Genomic DNA, 25,516 nt, shown 5'->3' with positions numbered 1-25,516 from the left:
TTGGGAGTGCAAAGATTAATTATGTGAGGGGAAATGAGGCAGTTATGATCAGTTATTTATATCTGACCTTACTTTGATTTACTGGCTGGGTTTAGCAAAAGTAGAGAAATTAAGCATTCACTCAGTCTTTAACATTGACATTTTTTTATTAAGATAGTATTTTTTTTAATCCATTTCAGTTTCACAGAATAAAATTTGAGCTATTTTATTTCAGATATTATGCCACTACTGTGATTTGCTCCTATTTAACTAAACGATTTAGTAACTCAGATCATCGTAAGGCCTTTTTTGAACAGGCTTCCATAGAAAATCTGAGGGTAGTTGTGGAAAAGATGGCTTAAAACAATCAGAAATCAGAATATCCATCAAGAATCCTTGAAAAGCCTTTAGAGGAACCACTGTTCAGTATAGACTCTTGGACATATATTTAAAGAATGCTCTTTGTTCATGACTTGAAATATAAGTTACATTTAATGAATATTTCATTAAGTTTAGTATATTTATTTAAAGAACCCATATAAAATGAGATACAAGCCTATATAGGTTCCTTACAATGGACTAAAGGTATCTGGTACTAAAACATTAGCAGCAGATCCTTCAGGTCCTGTCATCAGCTGGAGCTATAGATCAGACTTTTAACAACATCTCCTGCAGAATAAACCAGACAGATTATCCTCCTTTTGACTCTTGTTTGATGGCAGTTATTGAACTGACTGATTGAATTTTGAGGATATTTTTACAATTTAGCGATTTATTCATTTAACAATCAGGTAGCATGTGGAAGAACCACACACAGTCAGAACAGTCTAGACTAGATCTCATTTCAAATAATGCTGCAATTTGATTTTGTGGAACACCAGCTTGAAGTTAGTAAGGACTCTATCCAGATCAGTCAAATATGTCATGCATAGAGCAGACACCAACTGACTGCTGTAGCAGAGTCCATGCTCATACATCTCTGGGCATCATATCAGTATTGAAACTTTTATTGTTAAAAACTGCACTCGTGCCCAACGGGAAAATATGTGAATGCATTATAAATAAACTACTGTATAAGTGAACACACACACATACACAAACTGACCACAAATAGAGAACTATCTAAATAAATGAACACAGGATTTGGTTGACGATAGCATCACCAGCATGAAGGGTTTTTTAGTTTCTCAGGGTTTTGCTGTTGCTAAGAAATAAGGAGGATGTCTCACTTACCTGGAAGTAACATGAAAGTTGTGCACACAGTGTTTCAAGATCCTATCAATACCATGGCTTTGACCAAAACTGGTGTTTCCACTGCAGGTAAATAAAGCTAATGTAGCAGAAGCAGGATTTTGGTAAAATTAGATTTTGGGATCTTATCTAACATGACTCATATCCATAACAGCAGTCCTGTAGGAAATAATCTCATATATGCAGTTAAAGTACAGTATAATATGTCTTGATGCGTGCTCAATCATCCAGGTAAGTAAATCTCCAAAAGTGGATTCTGTTCATCTGGACGTAGCGTTTTGTAATACTGACTTACACGGAGAAACACAAACAACATGACCAGGAACACAGGCAGACACACACTATAAATACACACAAGGTAATGAGGGAATGACACACAGGAGGGGAGCACAGCTGAACCTAATTCACAAGACGAGACACAGACCTACAAAGTAAAACAGGAAACTCACAGACTGTTTTACAACACAAAACTCGGGGTCACGAACAGAGCACAGAGGGAAGACACAGGTGGGGATAATAAGACACGAGAACCAAACCTAAAGAATTAATACAAAATCAGAATAAACTAGAAAATAATAACAATAAACTCTAAACACTGGGTCACGACTCAGGATCATGACAAAACCAGAATGGATGCAAATCAGGTCTGCTCACTGCTTTGATTTATTAAGCTGCAGATGTTACACTGAGCTGTTTTTCTTAAATTAATGAGCCTTGTGGGCTTAAATGAAGTTAAATATGATTTAGACACTACACCTAGCTGTTGTTTCAGCAGCTTTATAGCATGCATATATTTACGATATCTTTATGGATCTTTATCCATACCAAGCTGAGGCCAAACCTTTCACACAAAGTTTTATATCACTCACTAGCCAACTACTGAGCAAGTGAATTGGTTTCTTCATAATACACGTTCATGGAGATTAAGTGGTGGTTAAATTAAAGCCACTGAAGGTAGGCCTTAAAAACAAGGGACAGTGCGTGAGGGTATAGATTTCAGAGAAAAAAGTGACAAATTTATAATAAAAATTCTAAATTTGTCAGGAATAATTCCAAAAATATCATTTTTGTGGTCAGGAAAACCTAATCTCTTTGCACACTGGATTTGCTCTACACTATACCAACATTAGATGACTTAACTAGATTATGCTTTTCAACTGGATTTAGCAACAAAGAAATTCTTGTGATTTTAGCTAAAAATCATCACACTGTTATAAACATACAGTCTATTCATAAGAAAATAACCCACTAATTTGAATGAGGTGATAGCTTTTGTGTATCAAAAACTACTACAGTATGAACAGATGCAAGGATATCGCTGGTTACACCTTCGTGCTATTCAAATGGGATTTTTGGTACAGCGAGAAACAACTGACAAATTATAAAATTAATCTTTAGCTGTTTGGCACATGGACCATAATAAATGATAAACTGAAGCCTTATGGTATAGGGATTATAGTGTTAAGTGCTTGGGTGGTTTTCCAGAGAGGAGTTTCTTAGAAATGTCTTGTAAAATTTCTAGTAAATCTTGCCATTTTTTACTCTAAAATTTGTAACTTTCCTTACTTCAAATTTACTACTTTTTTCTTATAAATTTGCCACTTTCATCTTGAAGATTTGCCATTTTTTCCTTATACATTTGATAGTTTTCCCTCATAAATTTTGCATTTTAATGTAGAAAATCTTCTGAATTTCCCCCCACAACCGCCTCTTATTTTTTTCATACTTTTAGTGGCCCTTTGTAATAATAAAGCATATATAAGTACATGTGAAAGAAAATGAAAAAACCAAAAACAAACAAAAAAACAACAACAGATCAGAGGCTTACTCAGTTTAAAACTAGAAACTAGAAATTATATTTTTAATGTGAGGAAACGCAGACGGTAGTTTCCCGCCTCTCCACGTCCTGTCTGCCACATTAGAGGGCCTCGCCTCAGACAAGCTTCAGGGTTCACTTACAAAGATGGGTTATTTAAAACAACTAGATATTGAAAACTTTAAGTCATGGAGAGGAAAACAAATTATTGGACCATTCTTGCGATTTAATTGCATAATTGGCACAAATGGCTCAGGTAAGTAAAGTTTTTATTGGTGAAGTGTTCTAGCTAGCTAGCTAATGGTAAATAATTGTTAAGCTAGTGGCTAGCCTGCGGAGTATATCTTTATTTCTTTTTGGTTTGCTAAGTAAAGAGTATGATGTAGTTCTTAGGACTACATCATCTACTCAGAAATTGTATTTTTCATGTAAGGAATACGAAAAATAGTTGAACAACCTCTAAATCCCGCCTGTTATGTTAACAGACTTTGCCTAAAAAGTCAGGCTAGCTGTATGGTCGTCCTACCAGAGCTGGGTTATTTAAAATAAATTCATATTGAAAACTTTATGTCAATGATTTTAAATCATACTAGGTAAATCTAATGTGATGGATGCCCTAAGCTTTGTCATGGGGGAGCGGGTTTCTTCTCTCCGAGTCAAGCTCTTGAAAGACCTGATCCATGGAGCTCACGTTGGTAAGCCCGTCTCCAACACTGCCAGGGTGGCCATGAGGTACTGCAGTGATGAAGAGGAAGAGACGGTCTTTTGTAGGATCATTACAGGTCAGTGGACTCTGCCAAGTTTTTTCTTACTGGGGGTAGCATATGCAAGGCCAAAAATAACAACTGTAAAACTTAAATTAAAATTATAGCGAATAATGTGTATATTTGTTTATGCATGTTTTCATATATAATGATGGTCCTTTAATATAAGTTTATCACATTAATAACATTCAATATTTTTCTAGGATAAGAGAATCATCTAAGAAAAAAAGATAATGTAAACTGACAGCTGGGTGCTAACTCATAAAGAAGCCAGATTTATATGGAAAATGCTAATAAAGCAGCAACCACCTTTATTATTATGTACTGGCAATGATCAGATAATACGCATACACAAAGTACACAGTTATAACTATTATACACCAGCATAGCATGTTTAGTGATCTTACCTGATACTTACCTAATATTCTCACATGTAACTTGAAGAACCATTAAGACAGGAATGATTCGAGTTTTTCCTAAAAATACAAAAAAATTGTATTTGTGGCTGTTGATAATTTTCTTTGTGTGATTTATGGAGGTTAAGTGTTTTGTTTGATTTTTAGAAGTAATCAGGTTTTTGGCACCCAAGGCTGATTCATGTTTTACCTCAGGATACAGTTTTTAATCCAGTCATTTTCATTTGATATCTGTTGTATTTTTCAGGGGACTCCTCTGAGTATCACATTAATGGCCTACGTGTCACTTTTGCCAAGTATGTGGAGGAGCTTGAGAAGATTGGCATTTTGACTAAAGCTCAAAACTGTCTGGTGTTCCAGGTAAAGTGCCAGAGGCTTGCACTTCACTGATTTACTGAAAGTCAACATGAAAAAAATTAACTTTGCCAGATTTGTTTGCTGTAGTGTTTTTTTTTTTGTCAGTTTTCACATTATAGCTGTGGTAACTGCAGTATTGTACAACAAACTGAAAAATATGCCCCAAAGTGTTTGTATTTACCATATAATGGCATATTTTGTGGTGCAGGGATTAGGGTCAGTGATTTACAAACAATAAGAAGTTAATTAACACATAACCAGTCAAATATAACACGCTAAAAATACTTACTCAAACATAGAAGATTGCTAACAGTAAACTGTCACATTAACCCTTGCATTAATCCTTAGATGCATGAGAGACTGGACCCTACACGCTTCCATAAGTGGGTCTGCTTTTTTTCTGTGGCTCAGTTGTGGCTTTTGTCACCCACACCTTCCCATTGCTTCAGTGATCGGGGTTTGCAGCTGGGGGCAACTTTCCAGTTGACTTCTCATATGTGGTGTGACAAGCTCCTTTGAGAGCTCATTGAGGAAGGCCTGCCATGCTGTGGTGATGCCGTTCTTGAATTCAGGGTGCTGAGCCATGAAAAAGGTGTAGGCACTGGTATCTACACCTCCTTTGGGCTTGTTGTAGAATGTGATAAATTATGTTTTTCCTCTTTCTGGTATTTTCATCCACCATTTTGTTGTGATGCATCATGCTGAGGAGTCATAGCCATACAGCCATTCCTTTCTTGGTGATGTAGCTGACCATGCAAAGTTTTGAGTGTAAACTCTGTGCTGTAAACCTCCCTGGACTCGGAAACCTTCATCTTAGGAAGGATGTCTGCCTCGTTTTATTGTAGAGTCCCCACAATAGTGTCTGCAGCAGACACTGTGGAAGAGGCACACTGGAGAAACAGTTATCTGTGGTGATGTTGTCTCTTGTATTTCTCAATTTACTGCACAAGTGCTGGACAATGTTTTCCCCTCAGATTCTTCTTACCTTCTTCCCCTGTTTGTAAACCATTCCAAGTATTGACAGGGGATGCATGCATCATAAACCCAGAAGATCATTAGGCTATACTTAATGGGCTTGTTTGGCATGTACTGTAGAAATTTGAACCTAACCCTGAATGGCACAAGCTGTTCATCCACAGTGACACTCAGACAAGGAATGAATCCTTATCTGAATGCTGAATGTGTAGATATGTGTAGACATTGCATGAAAACAAGCTCACCAGGCCATTTGCATCTAATTGTTAATAAATAACTAAATGTGAGAGTTTTTTTTTTTTTTTTTAACTGGCGCTGTTGGTAAGAGATGTCTTACAAAGATTGTACTCCTCTTGCTTCTCACCAGGGGGCAGTGGAGTCCATAGCTTTGAAGGACCCAAAGGAGAGAACCAAGATGCTGGAATCGATCAGTCAGTCCAAAGAATACGCTGCAGAATACAACAAGAAGAAAGAGGCCCTGCTGAAGGCCAAAGAAGACACTCAGTTTCACTTTAACAAGAAGAAATCTGCTACTGTCGAGAGGAAACAGGTGTCTCAGGAAAAAATAGAGGTAGCATACCAAGAAATTATTTTTCTCTGTTCTGTCATGCTTCTACATCCCCAAATGTGGAGTCTCTAGATACATGCGCCTACAAATGGCATAAGTGTGCCTGACAGCAGATAGATTATAATGTCACTATTGCTGCTTCTTGAATAAGGGGCTTAAATGTGCATTCTTATTTTACTTTAAAAAACACAAACACCCCAAAAGTCACAAATGATGTTGAAGAACAGTTTTCCTCTCCCAGTCTAAACTTGTGAGATCTAATGGGGTGTTCACATCCTTGCAAATTCACGTTTTCCCTGATATTACCTGTGTGAATTCATTTGCATTGGAAACATCTTCATAGTCACCATTACCAAGCCAACATTACAATGAGGAGTAAAGCTAATTGCTGAATCACTCCATTTAAAGTGGGATCTCTCCTAACATGACCAGGTTTTACCCAAAATTTCTCCAATTATCCATGAAGCCCATATTTAGACACCACTCAGAAGGCAGTTATAAGGAGAGCATAGAGCTCAAGATGTCACTAGAGAAAACTACAGAGTATGGCAATGATTTAGCAAAATTACACACCGACTAATTTTAGTGACCTTGGATTGATGCAGTGTGTCATCACTCCCAATGTGAATTACAGTCTTGTAGTGCTGTGTGATATGACCAAAATCTCATATCCCGATATAAGACATTTATCGTCCCGACAACAATATATATCACAAAAATTTTACATCTTCTGTAAATTCTGTGAATCTCGGGCAACTTGACTTGCGTGAAGTGTTTTCAGCTGGGCGTTGTGTACCTGGAGTTGAGTGTTAAATAAGTTGAAACGGCCGCAAATTTCTTTGTGAGTACTTATTACACGGCGTGCTGCTTGGAAAAGCCTGTTCTAAGGTTTATTTTTTTTAGCACCTGACGGTTCTTTTTAGCTTCTCGTCTGTAAACACTCTACATACTATTTCATGTGATTCAATTTATTTTGAAAAATCTCAAAAGGATCTTCAGCTTTATTGTGAAAGGTTTATGTGGAAAATAAACAACGACAACGCGTAAAAACAGTCGCTTGTCCTTCGGTAGTGTGGTTATATTAAATATAAGAGAAAGATAGAAGTTTAAGAAATTCTACAGTGACCATCAAAACGATGAAAGAATGTTGCTGTAAACAGTTTATTTTGCGACACCACGAAACAAACGATAGCATAAAATGAAACGATAGACGTTTTCATATCGTCAACCGATATATATCGTTATATCGAACGGCCCTACAGTCTTACCATATCCACATTTAACCTTACCCAGCCTGCTCTGGCCCCATGAATACAGTCAGGTATGGTTGATAGAATCTCTACCTCCATGTTTCTGAGAATAGTTGCCAATAAACAGTTTTTTCAATCCGATATATGAGAGGGTTAGTGATGTTCCTCGGGCCTTTGCGTCAGAATACGGTTCCTCCTCACAGTGAGTTGCCGTTATTCATCTTTGCTCATATTTCCAGGCACAGAAATACCAGGCACTGTTGGATGAACTTCACCAAAGCCGCCTGCAGCTGAGCCTCGCTGAGCTCTACCATAATGAGCAGGGCATCAGTGCTCTTAGTGACACTCTGAAGAAGAGACAGGAGGCTGCAGCTGCAATGAACAGTAAACTGCTGATTGGGGAGCAGACAGTCAAAACTCAAAAGAAAGAACATGGACGGCTCACAAGAGAGCAGCAACACATTGACAAAGAGATCTGGTGTGTTAGTTTTCATTTATGGCTTCAAATTTGAAGGTCTATAAATGGATGCATTATATTTTCATTTCACTAATTTTGTTTTCATTTACAGGAAAGCCACTGGTGACACCTTTTTAATCCAAATCAAATCAGATATAATTAAAAATCTGTTATTAAATTAAGTAAACTGGAAACATTTCATTCTTTCACACAGCACACAGGAGCAAATCCTGTCCCAGTCTCGGTCCCAATACATAAAAGCGAAAGTGAACACGTCTCATCACGTAAAGAAGGCGGAGGATCTCCGTGATGCCCTGAAGAAGAGTCAGAGGATGTTTTCAACCAAAGAGCAGGAGCTGGAAGAGCATCAGCAGGAGATTTCTCAACTTAAGAGGTCCTGGAGGAACTATGAGAAGCAGGTCCAGGAACAGGGAGCTGCCCGTGGAAGAGACATTGAGCTCGACATGGATCAGGTCTGTTAGATTTCATTCCTGCTAATTTTTGTTTGAAGTGTCAGGTACTTTTCACTACACCATGCCTTAAAAGAAACAATGATAACTGGAGATAAATTATCTGAATTTTAGGAGCGGGACTATACCTCCCATATATATATATAGGGACTCTGTTATGATTTTTTTTTTTTTATGCTACAGTCAGAGCGATACAAAGAGCTGAAGGAGCTTGCCTTGAAGCAGGGGGCTGTCCTCAGCCAGCAGGCAGAGAAGCTTCACTGGGAGGTGAAAGCAGACTGGGTAAAGATAGCCTTTGACGAGCGCAGAAAAAAGGAAGTTGAGGTACTTTCTATGACACAGTTCTTTTTGTAGCATTGATATATTTAAATCAATAAAATAGCTGTTCAGTCTAATCTTACCTCTGTTTCACATCACAGAACGCTATCAAGTACAACCAAACACAGCTGGAAGATTTGACATGCAGAGCAGAGAAGCTAGAGGAGTACACCAAGACCTGCAAGTATGTTGTGTTTAGCCCAACCACTAAACGCTAAAAGGAAATTGTGCTGTTTTTGTTCTTTTTTTTCACTCTCAGCGAGGTGTTAATATATGTTGTATAGTTGTTCGATAGATATATATGTTGTTTTGAAAGCACTGTATGCCTCAGGTCATCCCTTGAGGAGTACCGGCAGCAGGAGGAGAGCCTTAGTGCAGAGCTGCAGCGGGGCCACCAGCGTACTAAGGAGGTGAACCAGGAGCTGAATCAGGTGATGGAGGAGTTGGGGAATGCCTGTTTGGACAAACAGGAGAACAAAAGGCAGCTGCAGCACAAAGAGCTGCTAGAAAAGCTCCGCAGACTCTACCCGGAAACTGTGGTGAGAAGCAGTAAATAGTGAGGCTGCAGCAATTCCCCAAAACTGTGGTTTGGGACATAACACCTAACGTACCTTGTTTTTCTTAACACTAGCACTGCCTGTACAATTTTCTTAACTAATTTGTGACACGTGCTGTTTCAGTATGGCCGTCTGTCCGACCTGTGCAGCCCTATCCATAAGAAGTACCAGCTGGCTGTCACTAAGGTGTTTGGCCGCTACATGAATGCCATCGTCGTAGCATCAGAGAAAGTAGCCCGTGACTGTATCACTTTCATCAAGGAGGAGCGGAGGGGACGCGAGACGTTTCTTCCCATCGACAACTTGATTGTAAGGGAAAAATCAAGCTGTGCTTTCTAAATCATAGCTGGACTTTTTGGGTTTGTTAAAAATGGAAAACCTTATAAAAGGCCCTGAGAAATAATGGTGTAGTTCAAGTAGACCAAGTAGTATAAATTTGTCGTTCCTAACCATCACTTCTGTGTGCACAGCTGAGTCCACTGAACGAGCGACTGAGGGAGATGCCTGGTGCCAAGATGGTGGTGGATGTTGTGCAGGTTATTGCTACCACAGTTGCTACCCAGCTGAGGAAAGTGGTGCAGTTTGTCTGTGGTAACACTCTTGTGTGTGAAACAGTCAAAGAAGCCAGGAGTATGGCCTTTGATGGACAGGAACGCTTTAAGGTAAACTTTCCTCTTTTGAGATCCACTAATTTGAGAGAGAACCATAAAAAAATGTAATCTGTCACGTCTACTCTAGACAGTGTCTCTTGAAGGGACAATGTTTGAAAAGTCAGGCGTAATCTCCGGAGGCTCCAGCAACCTGCGAACTAAAGCTCGCTGCTGGGAAGAGAAGGACGTGTTGCAGCTGAAGGAACGCAAGACCCAGCTGACCACTGAGTTACGCGTGAGTCACACTAAGTGCTCTCCTTATTCTCTGTTTTCTGCCTCCTCTCCTCTTCCTTTGTCCTCTTCCCTTTGACATCTCAGTCCATTATTTGAAGGATGTCTCAATTCTTATAATACATGTTAATTGAGGGAACGCTAGCTGGAGAAGCTGTGAACACAGCAATAATAATCTACTCTGATATCCTTTGCAGACGTTTTTCAAGCATGCAGAGATGTTTTAGGACTGGGACATGAAAACCAGAGAACAGAGCAATTAAATATTTAAAGATAGATGATAATTTCAGTAGTCACTGGGATATTAAATTTGGTTGCTGATACAACCAAATTTCCTCTTGTGGGGGAATAAAAGATTAGAATAAAGGATTATTCTATTCTATTACAACCAGGAGAACTGATAAATATACTAAACTACCAGCTTAACAAGTAAGCATTCCTCTCACTATGTGTTTGAAATCTGTGAGCATGTGTAAGTGCAAAGAAAAGGAATTTAGAACTCTGAAATATAATAAATTGTTGTATTTTTTGTTGTTGTTTTGGTTTATACACACTGTATTTTATGCACAGGAATCAAGTTGTGTTTTGGTTATGTACCAGGATTTGATGAGGCTGAAGAGAAAAGAGCTGGACCTGAAACAGATCGTTGCACAGGCTCAGGGTGCTCAAACCCGCCTCAAATACTCCAAAAATGACTTGGAAAACCTTCGGAAGAAAAATATCCCTAAATGCCAAGGGGTATGAGCCACACAACTCTGATATAAAATGTTCTGGAATGCCACAATCATTCTAAGTTTAGAGACTTAATAGGGCGCAAAAGTGTTTTTCACACAGGTGTTGAAATCAACTGAGCTTACAGTTTCTTGGTATTTACTCTGTCATATGTTTTCAGGACATTTCTTGTCTGGAGAGTGAATTGGCAAACCTGGACTCTCAGATTCAGATGCAGATGGAGAGTGTGAAGACAAAAGAGGCAAAGATTAAGGAGATCAGAGACAAGCTTGACCAGGTGCTGCCCTCAACATATCATGACTTAGATTGAAATGTTTGCCGTTGAACTTCTGTTGCAAGTGAATTCATTGTTGGAGAAATTTCTTTGTCTCTGAATTTTCAGTTTTTCAGTATTTTTAATCAGTAAATCCTAACAATTGACAGAACTTATAACTTTTGCAGTGTTTTGTGCTGGCTTCATGAATGTTGGCCCATTTAATTCTTAACACTGTAAAGTGATTCAGACTTTTACAAAAGCAAAATGGAATTTGAAGTGTTCAGTGAGTAACTTTATTAACGGTCTGCTAGAATGGTGGGTTTCCAAATACAGTGTTTGTCTTGTGGCTGGTTACACTTGCACATATCGGATGTTGTATGGATCCTCTCTATTCTCTGTATTTAGATAGAAAACTTGGTGTTTTCTGACTTCTGCGCTGAGATCGGAGTGGACAGCATCAGACAGTTTGAGCAGGAGCGCTTGAAACAGCAGACAGAGCTTGATAAGAAACGGTACTTCAGTCACACACCAGTATTTTCTGTGTCACATGATGAACTTTAAAAGCCAGATCTTTAATGGGTTTTTATGATAATCAACTCAGGCTGGAGTTTGAGAGTCAACATGCCCGCTTAAATACATGCATTGAATATGAACAAAAACAGCTTGAGCAACAGAGAAAGAAGGTCCAAAAACTGGAGGATACCATCAGTAAGGAAGAGAAATTTATGACTGAGCAGAGAAAGGTAAGTCTCCATTTTTTATGTTGTTATAAAGCAAATGACAAACATTCATAGCAATATATTTTCCATCCATCCCATTCTCCCCTTCTTATCCTGGAGGGGGGGGAATTCCAGCTGTCTGAGGGCGAGAGGCAGGGTACATCCTGAAAAGGTCGCCAGTCTGCCACGGGGCTAACACATACAAACAGACAACCCTACACACTCAACATTCAGAGTTACCAATTAACCTAACCCCACTAATTACATGTCTTTGGATTGTGGGATGAAGCCAGAGTACCCGGAGAGAACTCACGCAAACACAGGGAGAACATGCAAACTCCACACAGATTGGCCCCGGGGTCATGGTGGACTTGATATCAGGACCTTCTGGCTATGAGGCAACAGTGCTGGTTACTTCTGGTTATTTCTGGCTGTTGCCTTTGTGGATCTTAAGTTCGATTTTTGCAGATTTTTCAACCAAGCGCTCGTGTTCCCTTCCAGGAAGAGCAGAAGTTGTTGGCAGTGGTTGAGGAAGGTCAGAATAAGCTACTTGAGCACAAGAACAAGCTTTTAGCTAAGAAAAGTGAGGTGGCTGCTGCCAAGGCTGAGCTGGATCAAAAAACTCGAGTCCTTCAAGAGATGAACAGGTAACATCTCTGCAATGCTTCTAGTGCCACTGTTTTTGAGATTTTGTGCAGTTATTACTGTCACCATTTGCACCACTGCTGATTGTATTGATTGTTGTATTGCTGTGAGGTTTCCCGTTTGTTAGGTAGCAGAAAAGTTGCATCTAACCCACTACAGTTGCTGATATGTCTTTATTACTGTTATTTAAAAACATATTCTGTTTTTGATGCATTTAAGTAATTTTTTCCATCAGTAATATACATGAAATTAGTTTCTTTGAGCTTTGTTTCCAGTAACAATAATGTGTTATAATTGGCTGTTTTCTCTCCACCATCACTCCCAAAACGTTCCCGTCTTCCTAAGCAACCTAATGCCATGAGTTACCATATAAGTCCATGTCAAAACTTGACTTGTGTATCATGTTTTGTCATGGACTCTGTTCTCTGACTTTATTTCTCTTTATTTCTCCAAATAGGGATTTGGCGAAGCTTCAGCGAGAGGTGATGACAACAGAGACGGCTATAGAGCAAAAGCGCTTGACTAGACACAACTTGTTGCTGGCCTGCAAAATCCAGAACCTGCCCATCAGCCTGTTGTCAGGGAGCCTGAATGAAATCAGCGAGGTGCAGGTAGGACACAGAGATGTTTGGTATCTACTCTGACTTGACTGATCATTCCTGTCCTGGACTGTTTATCAAATTCAGCTCAAATTATAATTTGAAAGAAAGGTTTAAAGTACTGTGGTGTTGGTATAGATGATCATTGATTTGTCTGGTCTGTGCAGCTGGACACAGATTCTGAAAGCACTACAGCCACCATGGACATCTATGAGAGAGAGGCACGACTAGTCATTGACTACTCTGAGCTGGAGACAGAGCTCAAGGTGAAAAACAGGGCAGCATACTTATTCTCTATTGGTGTTCTTTGGTTATAGAACCAGCAAGTATCACCCATTGTGTATGGTCAGAATTTGCAGGCTGAGCAGGAAGTAGAGGCCTCCCTGGAGAACCTGAGGGAGTCAGTTTCCTCCATAGAGGCAGTGCTGCAGCGCACCACTGCCCCTAACCTGAAAGCACTGGAGAAAATGAGGGAGGTGAAGGACAAGTTACAGGGAGTGAAGGAAGGTATTTGTGTGAATCTGTTGAGTTTTTCACCTCAAACTGAAACAGCTGGTGCAATATAAACCCATCAGGCATAACATTATGACCACTGACAGGTGAATTGAATAAAACTGATTATCTAATGGGAGCAGTGAACATTTTGTCCTCAAAGTTGCCGTGTTACAAGCAGGGAAAATGGACAAGTGTAAAGATTTGACCGAGTTTAGCAATTGTGAGGGCCAGACGACTGGGTCAGAGCATTTCCAAACCTCCCCGTCTGTAGTGGTCAGCATTTATCAAAAGAACGAACAGTGATGAACCAGAATGACCCTGACAGACGAGCTACTGTAACTCAGATTGCTGAAAGCCTTAAGGTGTCAGGATTCTTGGTCACATCTTGGTGGTACAACAGCACAACTTCAGGGGTCTAGTGGAGTTCATTCTTCGACAGGTTAGGGCTACATTGCATGCAGAAGGAGAACAACACAATATTACGCAAGTGCTCATAATGTGATACCTGATTGGTGTATTTCTACAATCAGCAGAACCAGTTTATCTATACGTTTATATTGTTTTCATAAGATATTCAAACTGTTTATTTGATTAATTAATGAACAGAGGACTGCTTCTGTCTAAGCAGACAGATTTTTCATGTTGAAATTCATTTATTCCCACGGGTGCGTTTTGCATGTTATAGTGTGTTAAGTGAAGCACCTGGACTGATGATTAAGCTTCCTCTTTCTGTCACTCAGCCTTTGAAGCCAGCACTAAAGCAGCCAGGAAGTGTAATCAGGAGTTTCAGCAAGTCAGATCCCAGCGCCTGCACCTCTTCAGTCAGTGTTTTGAGCACGTGTCTGTCATAATCGATCAGGTCTATAAAAGAATTTGCAGGAACAACAGCGCCCAGGTGAGACAGACAAACTTCACTTTGATGTTTTTTCTTCAATTTTTATATTTTCGTTGTTCTTTTCTCCTTCAAAGTTATGTTTGTAAAATGTGTTTAATTACTTCTCCGTATGCGGAACAAAAACAGTGAATTTTGTATATATTCATTAAAGTCTTCAGTAGGGCTGCACGATTAATCGTTAGAAAATCGCGATCTCAATTCATACTTATGTGCGATCTCATTTCCAAATGACAACGATTTAAAAAAAAAAAAAAGACAACGACGATTGTACCGCATTTTGATCCGGGATGTAATCTGCATGAAAACAAGCGCTCACTCTTCCTGCTCAACAAATGACAAGGGCGGAGCCTTATACCAAGAAGCTGGCTGCTAAAATTGGCAGGGAAAAAACAACGGAGAGCACGTCAGGGATGACGAGAAAGTGACAGGAGAAAATCCGTCCCGGTCAACCACCCAAACATCAATAACGGGAACCTTATACAGCGCTTCCCTATACCCGTCAAACTCCCACAGGCACAAAGAAATTACGGAGGCTATTACTTATCACCTGACCAAAGATATGGCTCCCATCAACACTGTGCAAAACGAGGGATTTAGGAAAATGATCAACACCCTAGACAAACGCTACACAGTGCCGTCCCGCAACTATTTTTCTATTGTTGCACTACCTGCTCTATACACGCAGTGTCGAGCAACGGTGGAGACGGAAATTCAAGCAGTACAACATTTTGCGGCAACGACAAAATGTGAGACATTTGTTGTTTTTATGTTTATTTATTGTTTTTATGTTCAGTCTCAACTGTTACGAAGTTGATGTGCAGTTAATAAGTGCAATAAATATTTATATTGGAAAAGAAAATCGTGAGAGAATCGTGATCTCAATTCTAAGCAAAAAAATCGTGATTCTCATTTTATGCATTTTATACCAGCTTTGCACATCTAGAGACTGAAATTCTTGCCCATTCTTCTTTGCAAAACAGCTCCAGCTCAGTCAGATTAGATGGACAGCGTTTGTGAACAGCAGTTTTCAGATCTTGCCACAGATTCTCGATTGGATTTAGACACCAGACAGGTCAGGGATAATGTTATTGAGAAATTTAAAGCAGGCTTAGGCTACAGAAAGATTTCCCAAGCCTTGAACATCCCATGGAGCACTGTTCAAGCGATCATTCAGAAATGGAAGGAGTATGGCACAACTGTAAACCTACCAAGACAAGGCCGTCCACCTAAACTCACAGGCCGAACAAGGAGAGCACTGATCAGAAATGCAGCCAAGAGGCCCATGGTGACTCTGGACGAGCTGCAGAGATCTACAGCTCAGGTGGGGGAATCTGTCCATAGGAGAACTATTAGTCGTGCACTGCACAAAGTTGGCCTTTATGGAAGAGTGGTGAGAAGAAAGCCAGTGTTAACAGAAAACCATAAGAAGTCCTGTTTGCAGTTTGCCGCAAGCCATGTGGGGGACAGCAAACATGTGGAAGAAGGTGCTCTGGTCAGATGAGACCAAAATGGAACTTTTTGGCCAAAATGCAAAACGCTATGTGTGGCGGAAAACACTGCACATCACTCTGAACACACCATCCCCACTGTCAAATATGGTGGTGGCAGCATCATGCTCTGGGGGTGCTTCCCTTCAGCAGGGACAGGGAAGCTGGTCAGAGTTGATGGGAAGATGGATGGAGCCAAATACAGAGCAATCTTGGAAGAAAACCTCTTGGAGTCTGCAAAAGACTTGAGACTGGGGCGGAGGTTCACCTTCCAGCAGGACAACGACCCTAAACATAAAGCCAGGGCAACAATGGAAAGGTTTAAAACAAAACATACCCATGTGTTAGAATGGCCCAGTCAAAGTCCAGATCTAAATCCAATCGAGAATCTGTGGCAAGATCTGAAAACTGCTGTTCACAAACGCTGTCCATCTAATCTGACTGAGCTGGAGCTGTTTTGCAAAGAAGAATGGGCAAGGATTTCAGTCTCTAGATGTGCAAAGCTAGTAGAGACATACCCTAAAAGACTGGCAGCTGTAATTGCAGCAAAAGGTGGTTCTACAAAGTATTGACTCAGGGGGCTGAATAATTACGCACACCCCACTTTTCAGTTATTTATTTGTAAAAAATGTTTGGAATCATGTATGATTTTCATTCCACTTCTCACGTGTACAACACTTTGTGTTGGTCTTTCACGTGGAATTCCAACACAACTGATTCATGTTTGTGGCTGTAATGTGACAAAATGTGGAAAAGTTCAAGGGGGCCGAATACTTTTGCAAGCCACTGTATATCTACTGGCATATATCAAAGTTTCTCTCCTGCTCTGATTTCCTCATGAAGGGCATTTAGTATAGTTGAATATACGTGATCCAGCACAAGCTGAACTGGACATAATTTTCGTTAACTTGAGCATTTTAGAAGCTGTTACCTTAAATAATAAAACCTCATTAAAAATTTAGGCTGTCTGTGATTTGTGCTCCAGGCCATTTTGAGTGCAGAAAATCCAGAAGAGCCGTACTTGGGTGGCATCAACTACAACTGTGTAGCACCAGGGAAACGCTTCATGTCCATGGACAACCTGTCTGGTGGAGAAAAAGCCATCGCAGCCCTTGCTTTCATATTCGCCATACACAGGTAACACTGCAGTCACCCCATGGTAGAATACATGAAAAATGTGTTGCATATATTAAATGTATTTTTTTCAGTGAATTATAGTTTAAGGTCAAAGAAAACCCTGTTTTTTTTTTTTTTAATAAATGTATGTCGCTTGTTAAGCTGCAGAATAATCATGTTAAATAATAAACTACTATTGACCAAAATAATGTGATTATGGTTTTTGAGCAGCCCTAGTGATCAGTATTTGATTATGCTGACTGACACAAAGTGATGCCATATTCCTGACCCACGTTCCTAGTATACTGTGTCTGTTCTGTTTCCTTCTCTCAGCTTCCGGCCTGCTCCTTTCTTAATCTTGGATGAGGTGGATGCAGCCCTGGACAACACTAACATTGGAAAGGTAAGAGTCAAGCTGCATAAACATTCACTATTAATATCCACCACTGGGACATTATATTATTTTTGTATATTTACCAAATACATTTTGCCTACTGCATTCTGAAAGGAAACTTTTGTGGGCAATATGTCAAGTGCAAATATTCACTGTCTCCAGGTGACCAGTTTCATCAGAGAGGAGTCCAGGGAGAACATGCAGATCATCATCATCTCTCTCAAGGAGGAGTTTTTCTCCAAGGCAGACGCTCTGCTGGGCGTCTATTCAGATGTAACATAGCTTTCATTAATTATGAAAATTAGTGAAGAAGTTTAAATTCCTACAATGCCAGGCAATAGAGTCATTATTCTTTTGTGTTTGGCAGTTTGATGAATGCATGTTCAGCTGCATTCTGACCCTGGACCTACGTCCCTATCCTCTGGTTGAAGATGACAATGGGAAACAGACTGACAAAGAGCCCAGCTCCGACAAAAGGCAGGATTGAGCTTTACAGGAATCAGCTGCATGAATCCATTATGTTTTCTTCTTGTCTAGTGGCCTGTTGCGTTGTTTAATGGATGTGGTTGTTTCTTAGTGTTCTTCTATTTTGACTACACAGAGGAACTGTCCAGACTAAATGTGCAGGCAGTGGAGTTATCTTGGATATCAAATGGTGATCTTTATGTTTGACTGTTTTAGAGTAGTTCTTGTTCTTTAAATTATTTGCAATTCACTGAAGATTTTTTTTTTTTTTCAGACAAATTTTGACCTCAAGTTATGTTTATGAGAAGGTTGTGTGTTTTAATTTGCTTACAAAGCTAATTGTTTTTAACTGAGGTGAAAAATGAAAGAAGAAGAAAAAACCCTTCATATAAAATGTAGCAACCACACATTACAGCCTTTGAAGGACTGTTTATGTGCTTGTTCTCCCATTAGGCACTTTGAAGTTATTGGTGTAAATGTTACCACTGAAGTTGGAAAATGCTCTGTTCATTAAAAATCCACTAAGTTGAATATGTGTGTGATATCTTGCTGTTATATTTTCAGCCTTTTTTTTTAAAGTGTTTCCCATTTAAATGCAACAAATTCTGCTTTACTACCTATTACCCAGTACCATTGTGGATTGAGTTATGATATTAAAAGCATAATATTGTTGTTTTATATTATTTGCCATGTACAAATTACAGAGCCCATGAAGGTGCATAAGATGATATTTTGTCTACTGCAGACAAATTATTTGTGCTAATAAGATGTAGTGTAGAAGATACTGTGATATCAACCTCCTGACCATCTGTCGCATTAATATGCAAATAACTTATTATGTATGCACAGGATAGATACACTCATAACATAATTTTAGTGCTAAATTGAATTTAGGATGCACACAGCTACCATATAATTGAGAACACAGCAATGTGTTTTATATTTTTGTGATTCACTGAAATTCTTGCTGATTCAACATTAAGATATAATTTACTGTAGATATTAAAAAGTAGCAAAGTGTTAAAGACTCCATACTGCATAGCTTGAAAAGCAATGAGACCTGGTTATAAAAAGATCTTAATAATAGTGAGGTGGAAGTAAAAGTTGTAGCTGAGTAGCTGAGTTATTTCTGTGATGGCTGTTTGCATATGAAAGTATTCACAGTAAACTACAAAATAAATAACTTGAAATGAAAAATAGCACTTTGTAGGGGCTCCACTGACATTTTTTGTTGAGATACAGTCTTGTTTACGCAGAGCCTTAGACATAAATATACGCACAATAAGGCTGTATATGCGACCTGGCCACCAGTAGGGGGCGGTAATATTGAGCACTTTACAGCTAAGAAGCAGACCCCGTGATCACTATTTACGGAAGTGTATCCTCGCTTCGAATTGAAGTCTGCTCACAGGCATTTTTGTTGTGCTGTCATGCAGATATTTCTTAATTCTTCAGAGCTAAATCGCTACATTGAGAAACATTTGCTCGGGATTCATTTATCAAACGAGCTTCCGGTAACCCCGTTTGTAACACATCCTAGCTGGCAATTAGTAGCTAGCCTAAACCGGTGAGCCAACAGCCCTTTTACTTCCTCTGGTCCTACATACTTGGTCCAGTAGTTGTTTAGGGTCTGTTTGTAGACCGTATGAACTCTGCACAAACTGGTGTTTAGCAGGAAACTCCAGTTTTTGAAAACGTTAACTGAAGCTAACTGCTAGTTTGCTAACCTAACGTCAGCACCATGGGAGCGGAACAGAGCGGAGATGCGGAGCACAAACATTCCGATTACAGCTCATCAGGTAAGGCTGTCTGCCGTGGTGGTTTTCTCTGTTAAGGTTAGTTTTAATGAAAAGTAAACCGAGCTGAGGTTCGGATTATATGTCAAGCCACCTGCACCAACAGTCATCGGTATTACAAATCCTATTTGCATGCACCCTCCAGTAGTAGCACCACTACTAGTAGTATACATATAATAATGAAAGTCCTGCTGTCAAATTGTGTGGGTACTGAGCTTTTTAAAAGTTACACATATTCCACATGTGCTGTGCTTCAGATTTGGTTTTAATTACATTTCTGTCGTTGCAGTGGTGCCATCTCCAGCAAAACAGAAGGCAAAGATGGATGATATTGTGGTTGTGGCTCAGGGGACTCAGTCAATGCGAAATATCCACAACGACCCAGATGTCATCAAGCTTCAGGAGATACCTACGTTTCAGCCGCTTTTGAAAGGTAACGTTTAAGTCTCCGGAGTGCTGTCACGGATTTTTGTTTGGCACTTAAAGAGACTGTAAAAGAGGATCTGGGTATAGTGTTTTAGTGGCGGGTGCTCATATTAAACATGGCCAGAGTTTAAAACAAGCAGTATACCACCCGGTGTGCTGCTGCATGGTGGAGTAAACACAGGGCAAGATTGACTCATGTCCCATACCCAAGTCAGTTTTGGACCGATTTCAATGAAATGAAATAAAAATACAGTACCAGATCTTTGCATTCCTATTTACAAGGACTGATGTTGTGCCAAAAAAGTGATTTCTGTGTTTCTTATATCTTAACTTATATTGGTAAATACACGGTAGTGAACAGAATGTGAACTGTTTTGCAAGTATGTTTATAATTACCTTATTTTACTACATTGTAGTTAATCTAGTTCTTTTTGGTGACCCAAAGTATGTTTAAAGAACTATAATGATATATTTGTTACAATTTCTCTCTCTTAAAGATATATAGATAGATATAGAGGTTGCACAGGTGGTCCAACTCCTCCATGTTGGTTCGTCAATACGTGCCTTTGCCAGAGGGTTTGCTGTGTTTCCCAGCACAGTCTCAAGAGCATGGAGGAGATTCCGGGAGACAGACAGTTACTCTAGGAGAACTGGACAGGGCTGTAGAAGGTCCATAACCAATCATTACTGCCGGAGCTGCAAAATAACCTCCAGAATAACCTTCAGAATGTCTCTGAAAAAACAATGCGAAACATACTTCATGATGGTAGCCTGAGGGCCCAGCATGTTCTAGCAGGCCCTGTGCTTACTGCTTGGCACCGTTGGCCATTAAATACCCGAATTGGCAGGTCCATCTCGTGGTGTACCTGCTCTCATCTGTGAAAAGATGAGAGCAGGTACACTCCGAGTGCATGTGACAGCAACCTCACTCCCATTGGGTATCGGAATAAAATCCTTGGAGTCACTGTCAGACCCTACGCTGGTGCACTGGGTCCTGGAAATAATTGATGTAAATAACAGAATATGCATTTAAATGCATCCGTAGCACAATATATGACCTATGTTGTATTTTTACATTTATCAAGTGGCAGCAAATCCAATTTGGTGCAACGTACACATTAGCTGAAATACATAGACTGCATAGTGACCACAGTTTTTATTTATTTATTTATTTTTTGCTTGATCAAAAAATAGAAAACTAAATAACTTTGCACTGCAACATTAGCTGTAAAGGCAGTGTAACAGTGTTTGGATTTCTGTGATCACCTGAGGTACGCCTTCATTATACTCTTCAGATGTTTTGTCTGGCATCCTTCTTTTCAGTTTTCACATGTGCTGAGTTTTCATCTTGATTCCAATCAGTTCATTTTAAAATTCTGTGTAGTGGAGCTGAATGCCGCTGCAACCTATTAGCACTGTGTTAGAAGGCTGATAATGAACCAAAGTTCCTGTGTAGGCACACTCCTGAAATAGCAGCCTGCAAAGCTCTGTCACATCCTGTGCATTGCTAATTACTGTAATTACCAAGTGTTACACTGTTGTCAAGTGTTACCGTGTTCCTGCATGTTCAAGTAAGTCGGGGTTTTTTTGCTTTTTCTCTCCACAGGAGTGCTGAGCGGCCAGACGTCACCCAGCAGTGTGTGTCTTGAAAGGCTGGACACCGCTCAGGTTCTGCAGCTCTGCATCCGGTACCAGGACCACCTACACCAGTGTGCTGAGGCTGTGGCTTTCGACCAGAATGCTCTTGTAAAGAGGATCAAAGAGGTAAGACTGTTTTTAAGTCCTTAAATAACTATATTAACTATATGTACATGGGATGTAAACATATTTTGTCAGAAAATGTAAAAAAAAAAAAAGTACCAGTACCATAAGCACTGCTGGCTGTTGTCACAGGCTGGCTGCTCTCTCTGCAAGGGCAGATTTTTACTCCGGATGCTCTTTGTGATGCAGCACCAAAGGGATTTCCGTCTCCTCCCAGGACTGAGCCGTTTATCTCTTGCTTGTTGGGTGCATGTGTAAACCACTACACTATGGAGCCACTCACAAAGACCACATACATGTTTAAATAAACTCAAAATATCCCAATTAAATATACAGTATACAGTTAGATGGAACAAGTCTGCAGGGTGTGCACTTGCTAAATGGTAGGTGTGGAGGGTGTAAAACAGAAAGCACTAAGAAAAAGTCAGGGAGAAGACCAGGTGAGGAGAATGAGGCCATTCTGCAGATTTGACCTATAGCCATATAATCTCCATTAACTCAGTTGTGGGTGGGAATAGTCTGTTTTACTTAGAATGTTTCCTAACTGAGAGAAGTGACCCAAATGTCCACAGGGCAGCTGTATTAAGAGCTGGACAGATTCCCTAAATACTCGGGAAAGGAGCCTCTGTGCTTTCTTTATTACCTCCTTTAACTAAAGACACAGTGGAATGTCCTTAATGAATAGATAAACAGTAATGCTGAACCACAATTCAGTGCAAGCACACAGCTGCTCACAAAAACAATAAACATGTACAAGTCTTTGCATTAAAATAAAATTGGGCCTCCTTATCAATCTAAAATCGTTACATATCGTAGAAGAAAAATGAAAAGAATATAAATAAATAATCAAATTAAAAGGACACTTTGGGTTTTTTTCACCTATGTTTACTCTGTTTTTCTGCAGATGGACATGTCGGTGGAAACCTTGTTCAGTATAATGCAGGAACGCCAGAAACGGTATGCCAAGTACGCCGAGCAGATCCAGAAGGTCAACGAGATGTCCATGATCCTGAGACGCATCCAGATGGGAATCGACCAGACGGTGCCGCTGATGGAGCGCCTCAACAACATGCTGCCTGAGAGTGAACGCCTGGAGCCCTTCAGCATGAGGCCTGATGGGGAATCCGCCACCAAGTAGACTCTTGAAAATAAACACAGCTGCTTCCTACCTGAGTCTCCGTGCAACTCTCCATCCAGGAGGAACAGCAGCTCTGTCCAGCTGGAGAGAATCTAAGACTTGTAACATTTAAAGAAGGCCTGCAGCTTGGCTGTGTGTGATTGCAGCTGCTTGGGTTCGTTCTCCAAGTCACAAACAATTATGTGTATTTTATTTATTGCAGCCAGGTTTGCTGAACACACATGCCAGTAATCAATAGATCAGCAAATACATTTTCACACCTGCAAGCTATCCTGATCAATAACCTTCTGGGTGCATTCATAGGTACACGTGACCCAAGGGAATCAAGCTGGGAGTTGTTGAGATGTTTTGCATGTTTTAAAGATTCTGATATGAATGTGAGCAACATAAAAACATCTAAAGCTGCTGATCTGGAGGTTTGTGGACAGCCTCCTAACACTTGCCAGCTGCTCCATAATTTGTGATGCGTTAGTTTTGGATCGTTACAAATGTGTGTTTGTAATCATGATGTTTGAGTTACTTTGTCATCATATCCCATCCCGGAAGTGCTTGTGTGCATTCTTTGCAATGTTAAAATTTCATTTTGGGATATAAAGAGCAAAAAGAAGTATTATTGCATAATGAGCATCGGAATTGTGTAGTGGAAGTAAAATCAGAAATCTTGTGTACTTGGGTTTGTGTAGGAAGGAAGACTTTAAATGGATGTTTTTGCTTGAGCAGCTGTGACAAGCCTGTTCACAATCAAAATATGTGAAAAATAGAAACTTTGGACTGTATATAGACGCTGATAGCTCAGGTTTCATAAGGAATGATAAAAAAACGTAAATTGAGGTGGACACAAAACATTTGGATTCTGACTTCTGTTACAAAAAAGGCTTTCATATCACTGCACTAAATGTCAGCATTAACTTTGACTGTTGGTCTGCACACCAAAGGTTTACATGCTGACCTGTTAATAAGCAGAAATGTAATAACAGTTTGTTATATTTTGATCTCTTTGGGGAAATTGATCAGGTTAACTTGATGGCTTCATGTACTGAGTAGTTGCCATGTTCGCTACCCTTACAGGGGATGGATTTGGGATTTTATGTGGTTTCATGTTTACTGCCTCTATTTTTTTTTAAGAAGAGAAAGGAGAAAAAAAAGCTGTCAAGAAGACGTGCCTGTGTAACATGCTCTCAACAATTTATTTTCTTTTAGGTAGAAAATAGACACTTTTTCTCTTATTGATGCATCACTGACCTTTGTGTGTGTTTAAATGCCAGTAAAACTAATTTAGAAATTGGCTTTAAGGTGGCCCTGAACACTTTGCAGCAGCTGTAGTGAGGACATGTTGGTCCACTAGGTGGTGCATGTATAACACATTTCACTGGCTGAGTGTCTCATTGCCCATAAACAGCTGTTTGAGTGTGGATGTTAAGACTTGAGAGTGAATGATTGTTAGCTTGTACATGCTCACTGTCACTGTAAAAATAAATAAAACAGCCTGCTCCTGCGAGGCCACCTGTTTTTATTTTTCATTCCTTGTGTCAGAGCTTCATTTGTGGTTAGAACAGAGTTTATAACACACTGATTTATGTCATATCCTTTTTAACAGTGATGGATGCTCATGTCTAACAGCAATGAAAACCTCAAGTTAAGATTAAAGCTTAGCTTCCCTCACTGTGCAGCCCTAGTGTTTTATTTACCCTGATCAACATTTGTAGGGCTTTAGAGTGATAACATTAGTTGAATCTGTTAATCACTTTTTAAAAGGGAATGTGAAATTGTCTTAAGAATTTCGAAGTTTGTTGTGTCTGATAATAAATCGACTGTACTGAAGACTGCTGATAAATTACATTAAGACTTAAAGACACCACTTTGGACTCTGTCTGTTTTTCACAACTTTAATTTAATTTAATTTTTTACATTTAATCAATGATAATCCTAATCCTGCATGGGCAGGAAAGCATTAGGCAAAATAATGAATTAAGTGTTGTGAAGGCAGAAACTTCAATAATAATAATAATAATAATAATAATAATAAAAAACAAAACATATGTTACACCAATCACTAACAGAGCCTGTGGCATAAATGCTCAGTTGACCAGCTTTAATGGCTGCTACTTCTTTCCTGTGTTTTAATATCTGACTTTTAATCTTCTTTATTGTATAAAAAAAACTCAGAAACAATAACACCTTCCAATAACCTGCTGCTTTGGAGAGTTTTGATCAGTGCAGTTTCAATTTTGAGCTGGACCAAAGCTAGTGGGCGAGTGTACCCATTTCCTATTTCTCTGAGGAAGAGAACACATTTCTGGGAAAATGGGAAAAAGTCTGGTAATTTAGGCTCTAAGCTCACACATTTTACCTATTTATGATGATTTTTCTTGTTTTCTGTTATATAGATTCATCACACACCTGCTCGTAACAGCAAATTTCTAAACAGCCAAGGTCATTGAGACGACTTGAAACGGAGCATCAGAATCGGGAAGAAATTTACCTAAGTGACTTTAAATGTGGTGTGGTTGTTGCAGGTCTAAGGCAAACTGAG

The 25,516-nt window shown here is 39.6% G+C and overlaps 2 protein-coding genes across 2 annotated transcripts; both read left to right on the top strand.

Moving 5' to 3' along the window:
* Nucleotides 1-33: 33 nt before the first annotated feature.
* smc1b (structural maintenance of chromosomes 1B) lies at nucleotides 34-18,393 on the top strand. Its single transcript, XM_084934193.1, has 25 exons — nucleotides 34-3,302; nucleotides 3,640-3,828; nucleotides 4,474-4,586; nucleotides 5,926-6,129; nucleotides 7,616-7,854; nucleotides 8,048-8,306; nucleotides 8,487-8,627; nucleotides 8,723-8,805; nucleotides 8,953-9,160; nucleotides 9,302-9,487; nucleotides 9,649-9,840; nucleotides 9,917-10,063; nucleotides 10,660-10,797; nucleotides 10,952-11,068; nucleotides 11,453-11,559; nucleotides 11,649-11,790; nucleotides 12,268-12,413; nucleotides 12,869-13,022; nucleotides 13,178-13,276; nucleotides 13,361-13,517; nucleotides 14,246-14,400; nucleotides 16,873-17,024; nucleotides 17,337-17,406; nucleotides 17,560-17,670; nucleotides 17,765-18,393. The coding sequence occupies exons 1-25, from the start codon at nucleotides 3,194-3,196 to the stop codon at nucleotides 17,882-17,884; spliced, it is 3,738 nt and encodes a 1,245-aa protein (XP_084790319.1). The 5' UTR covers nucleotides 34-3,193; the 3' UTR covers nucleotides 17,885-18,393.
* Nucleotides 18,394-19,206: 813 nt separating this feature from the next.
* On the top strand, nucleotides 19,207-24,503 carry borcs5 (BLOC-1 related complex subunit 5). Its single transcript, XM_084934191.1, has 4 exons — nucleotides 19,207-19,661; nucleotides 19,948-20,091; nucleotides 21,691-21,848; nucleotides 22,750-24,503. The coding sequence occupies exons 1-4, from the start codon at nucleotides 19,604-19,606 to the stop codon at nucleotides 22,981-22,983; spliced, it is 594 nt and encodes a 197-aa protein (XP_084790317.1). The 5' UTR covers nucleotides 19,207-19,603; the 3' UTR covers nucleotides 22,984-24,503.
* The last annotated feature ends 1,013 nt before the right edge of the window (nucleotides 24,504-25,516 follow it).

This window comes from Perissodus microlepis, chromosome 7, assembly GCF_051167445.1.
Source record: "Perissodus microlepis isolate ML-2025 ecotype Zambia chromosome 7, ASM5116744v1, whole genome shotgun sequence".
Taxonomy (NCBI): domain Eukaryota; kingdom Metazoa; phylum Chordata; class Actinopteri; order Cichliformes; family Cichlidae; genus Perissodus; species Perissodus microlepis.
This window is presented reverse-complemented; position numbering and strand designations above follow the sequence as displayed.

Excerpts from the sequence above, each read along its gene's own strand:
- borcs5 (XM_084934191.1), top strand. The coding sequence starts at position 19,604 with ATGGGAGCGGAACAGAGCGGAGATGCGGAGCACAAACATTCCGATTAC. Across the intron at positions 19,662-19,947 it reads TTCCGATTACAGCTCATCAG|TGGTGCCATCTCCAGCAAAA; the intron begins GTAAGGCTGTCT and ends CTGTCGTTGCAG. Across the intron at positions 21,849-22,749 it reads TTGTAAAGAGGATCAAAGAG|ATGGACATGTCGGTGGAAAC; the intron begins GTAAGACTGTTT and ends GTTTTTCTGCAG.
- smc1b (XM_084934193.1), top strand. The coding sequence starts at position 3,194 with ATGGGTTATTTAAAACAACTAGATATTGAAAACTTTAAGTCATGGAGA. Across the intron at positions 11,791-12,267 it reads TTATGACTGAGCAGAGAAAG|GAAGAGCAGAAGTTGTTGGC; the intron begins GTAAGTCTCCAT and ends GTTCCCTTCCAG. Across the intron at positions 13,023-13,177 it reads ATGAAATCAGCGAGGTGCAG|CTGGACACAGATTCTGAAAG; the intron begins GTAGGACACAGA and ends TGGTCTGTGCAG.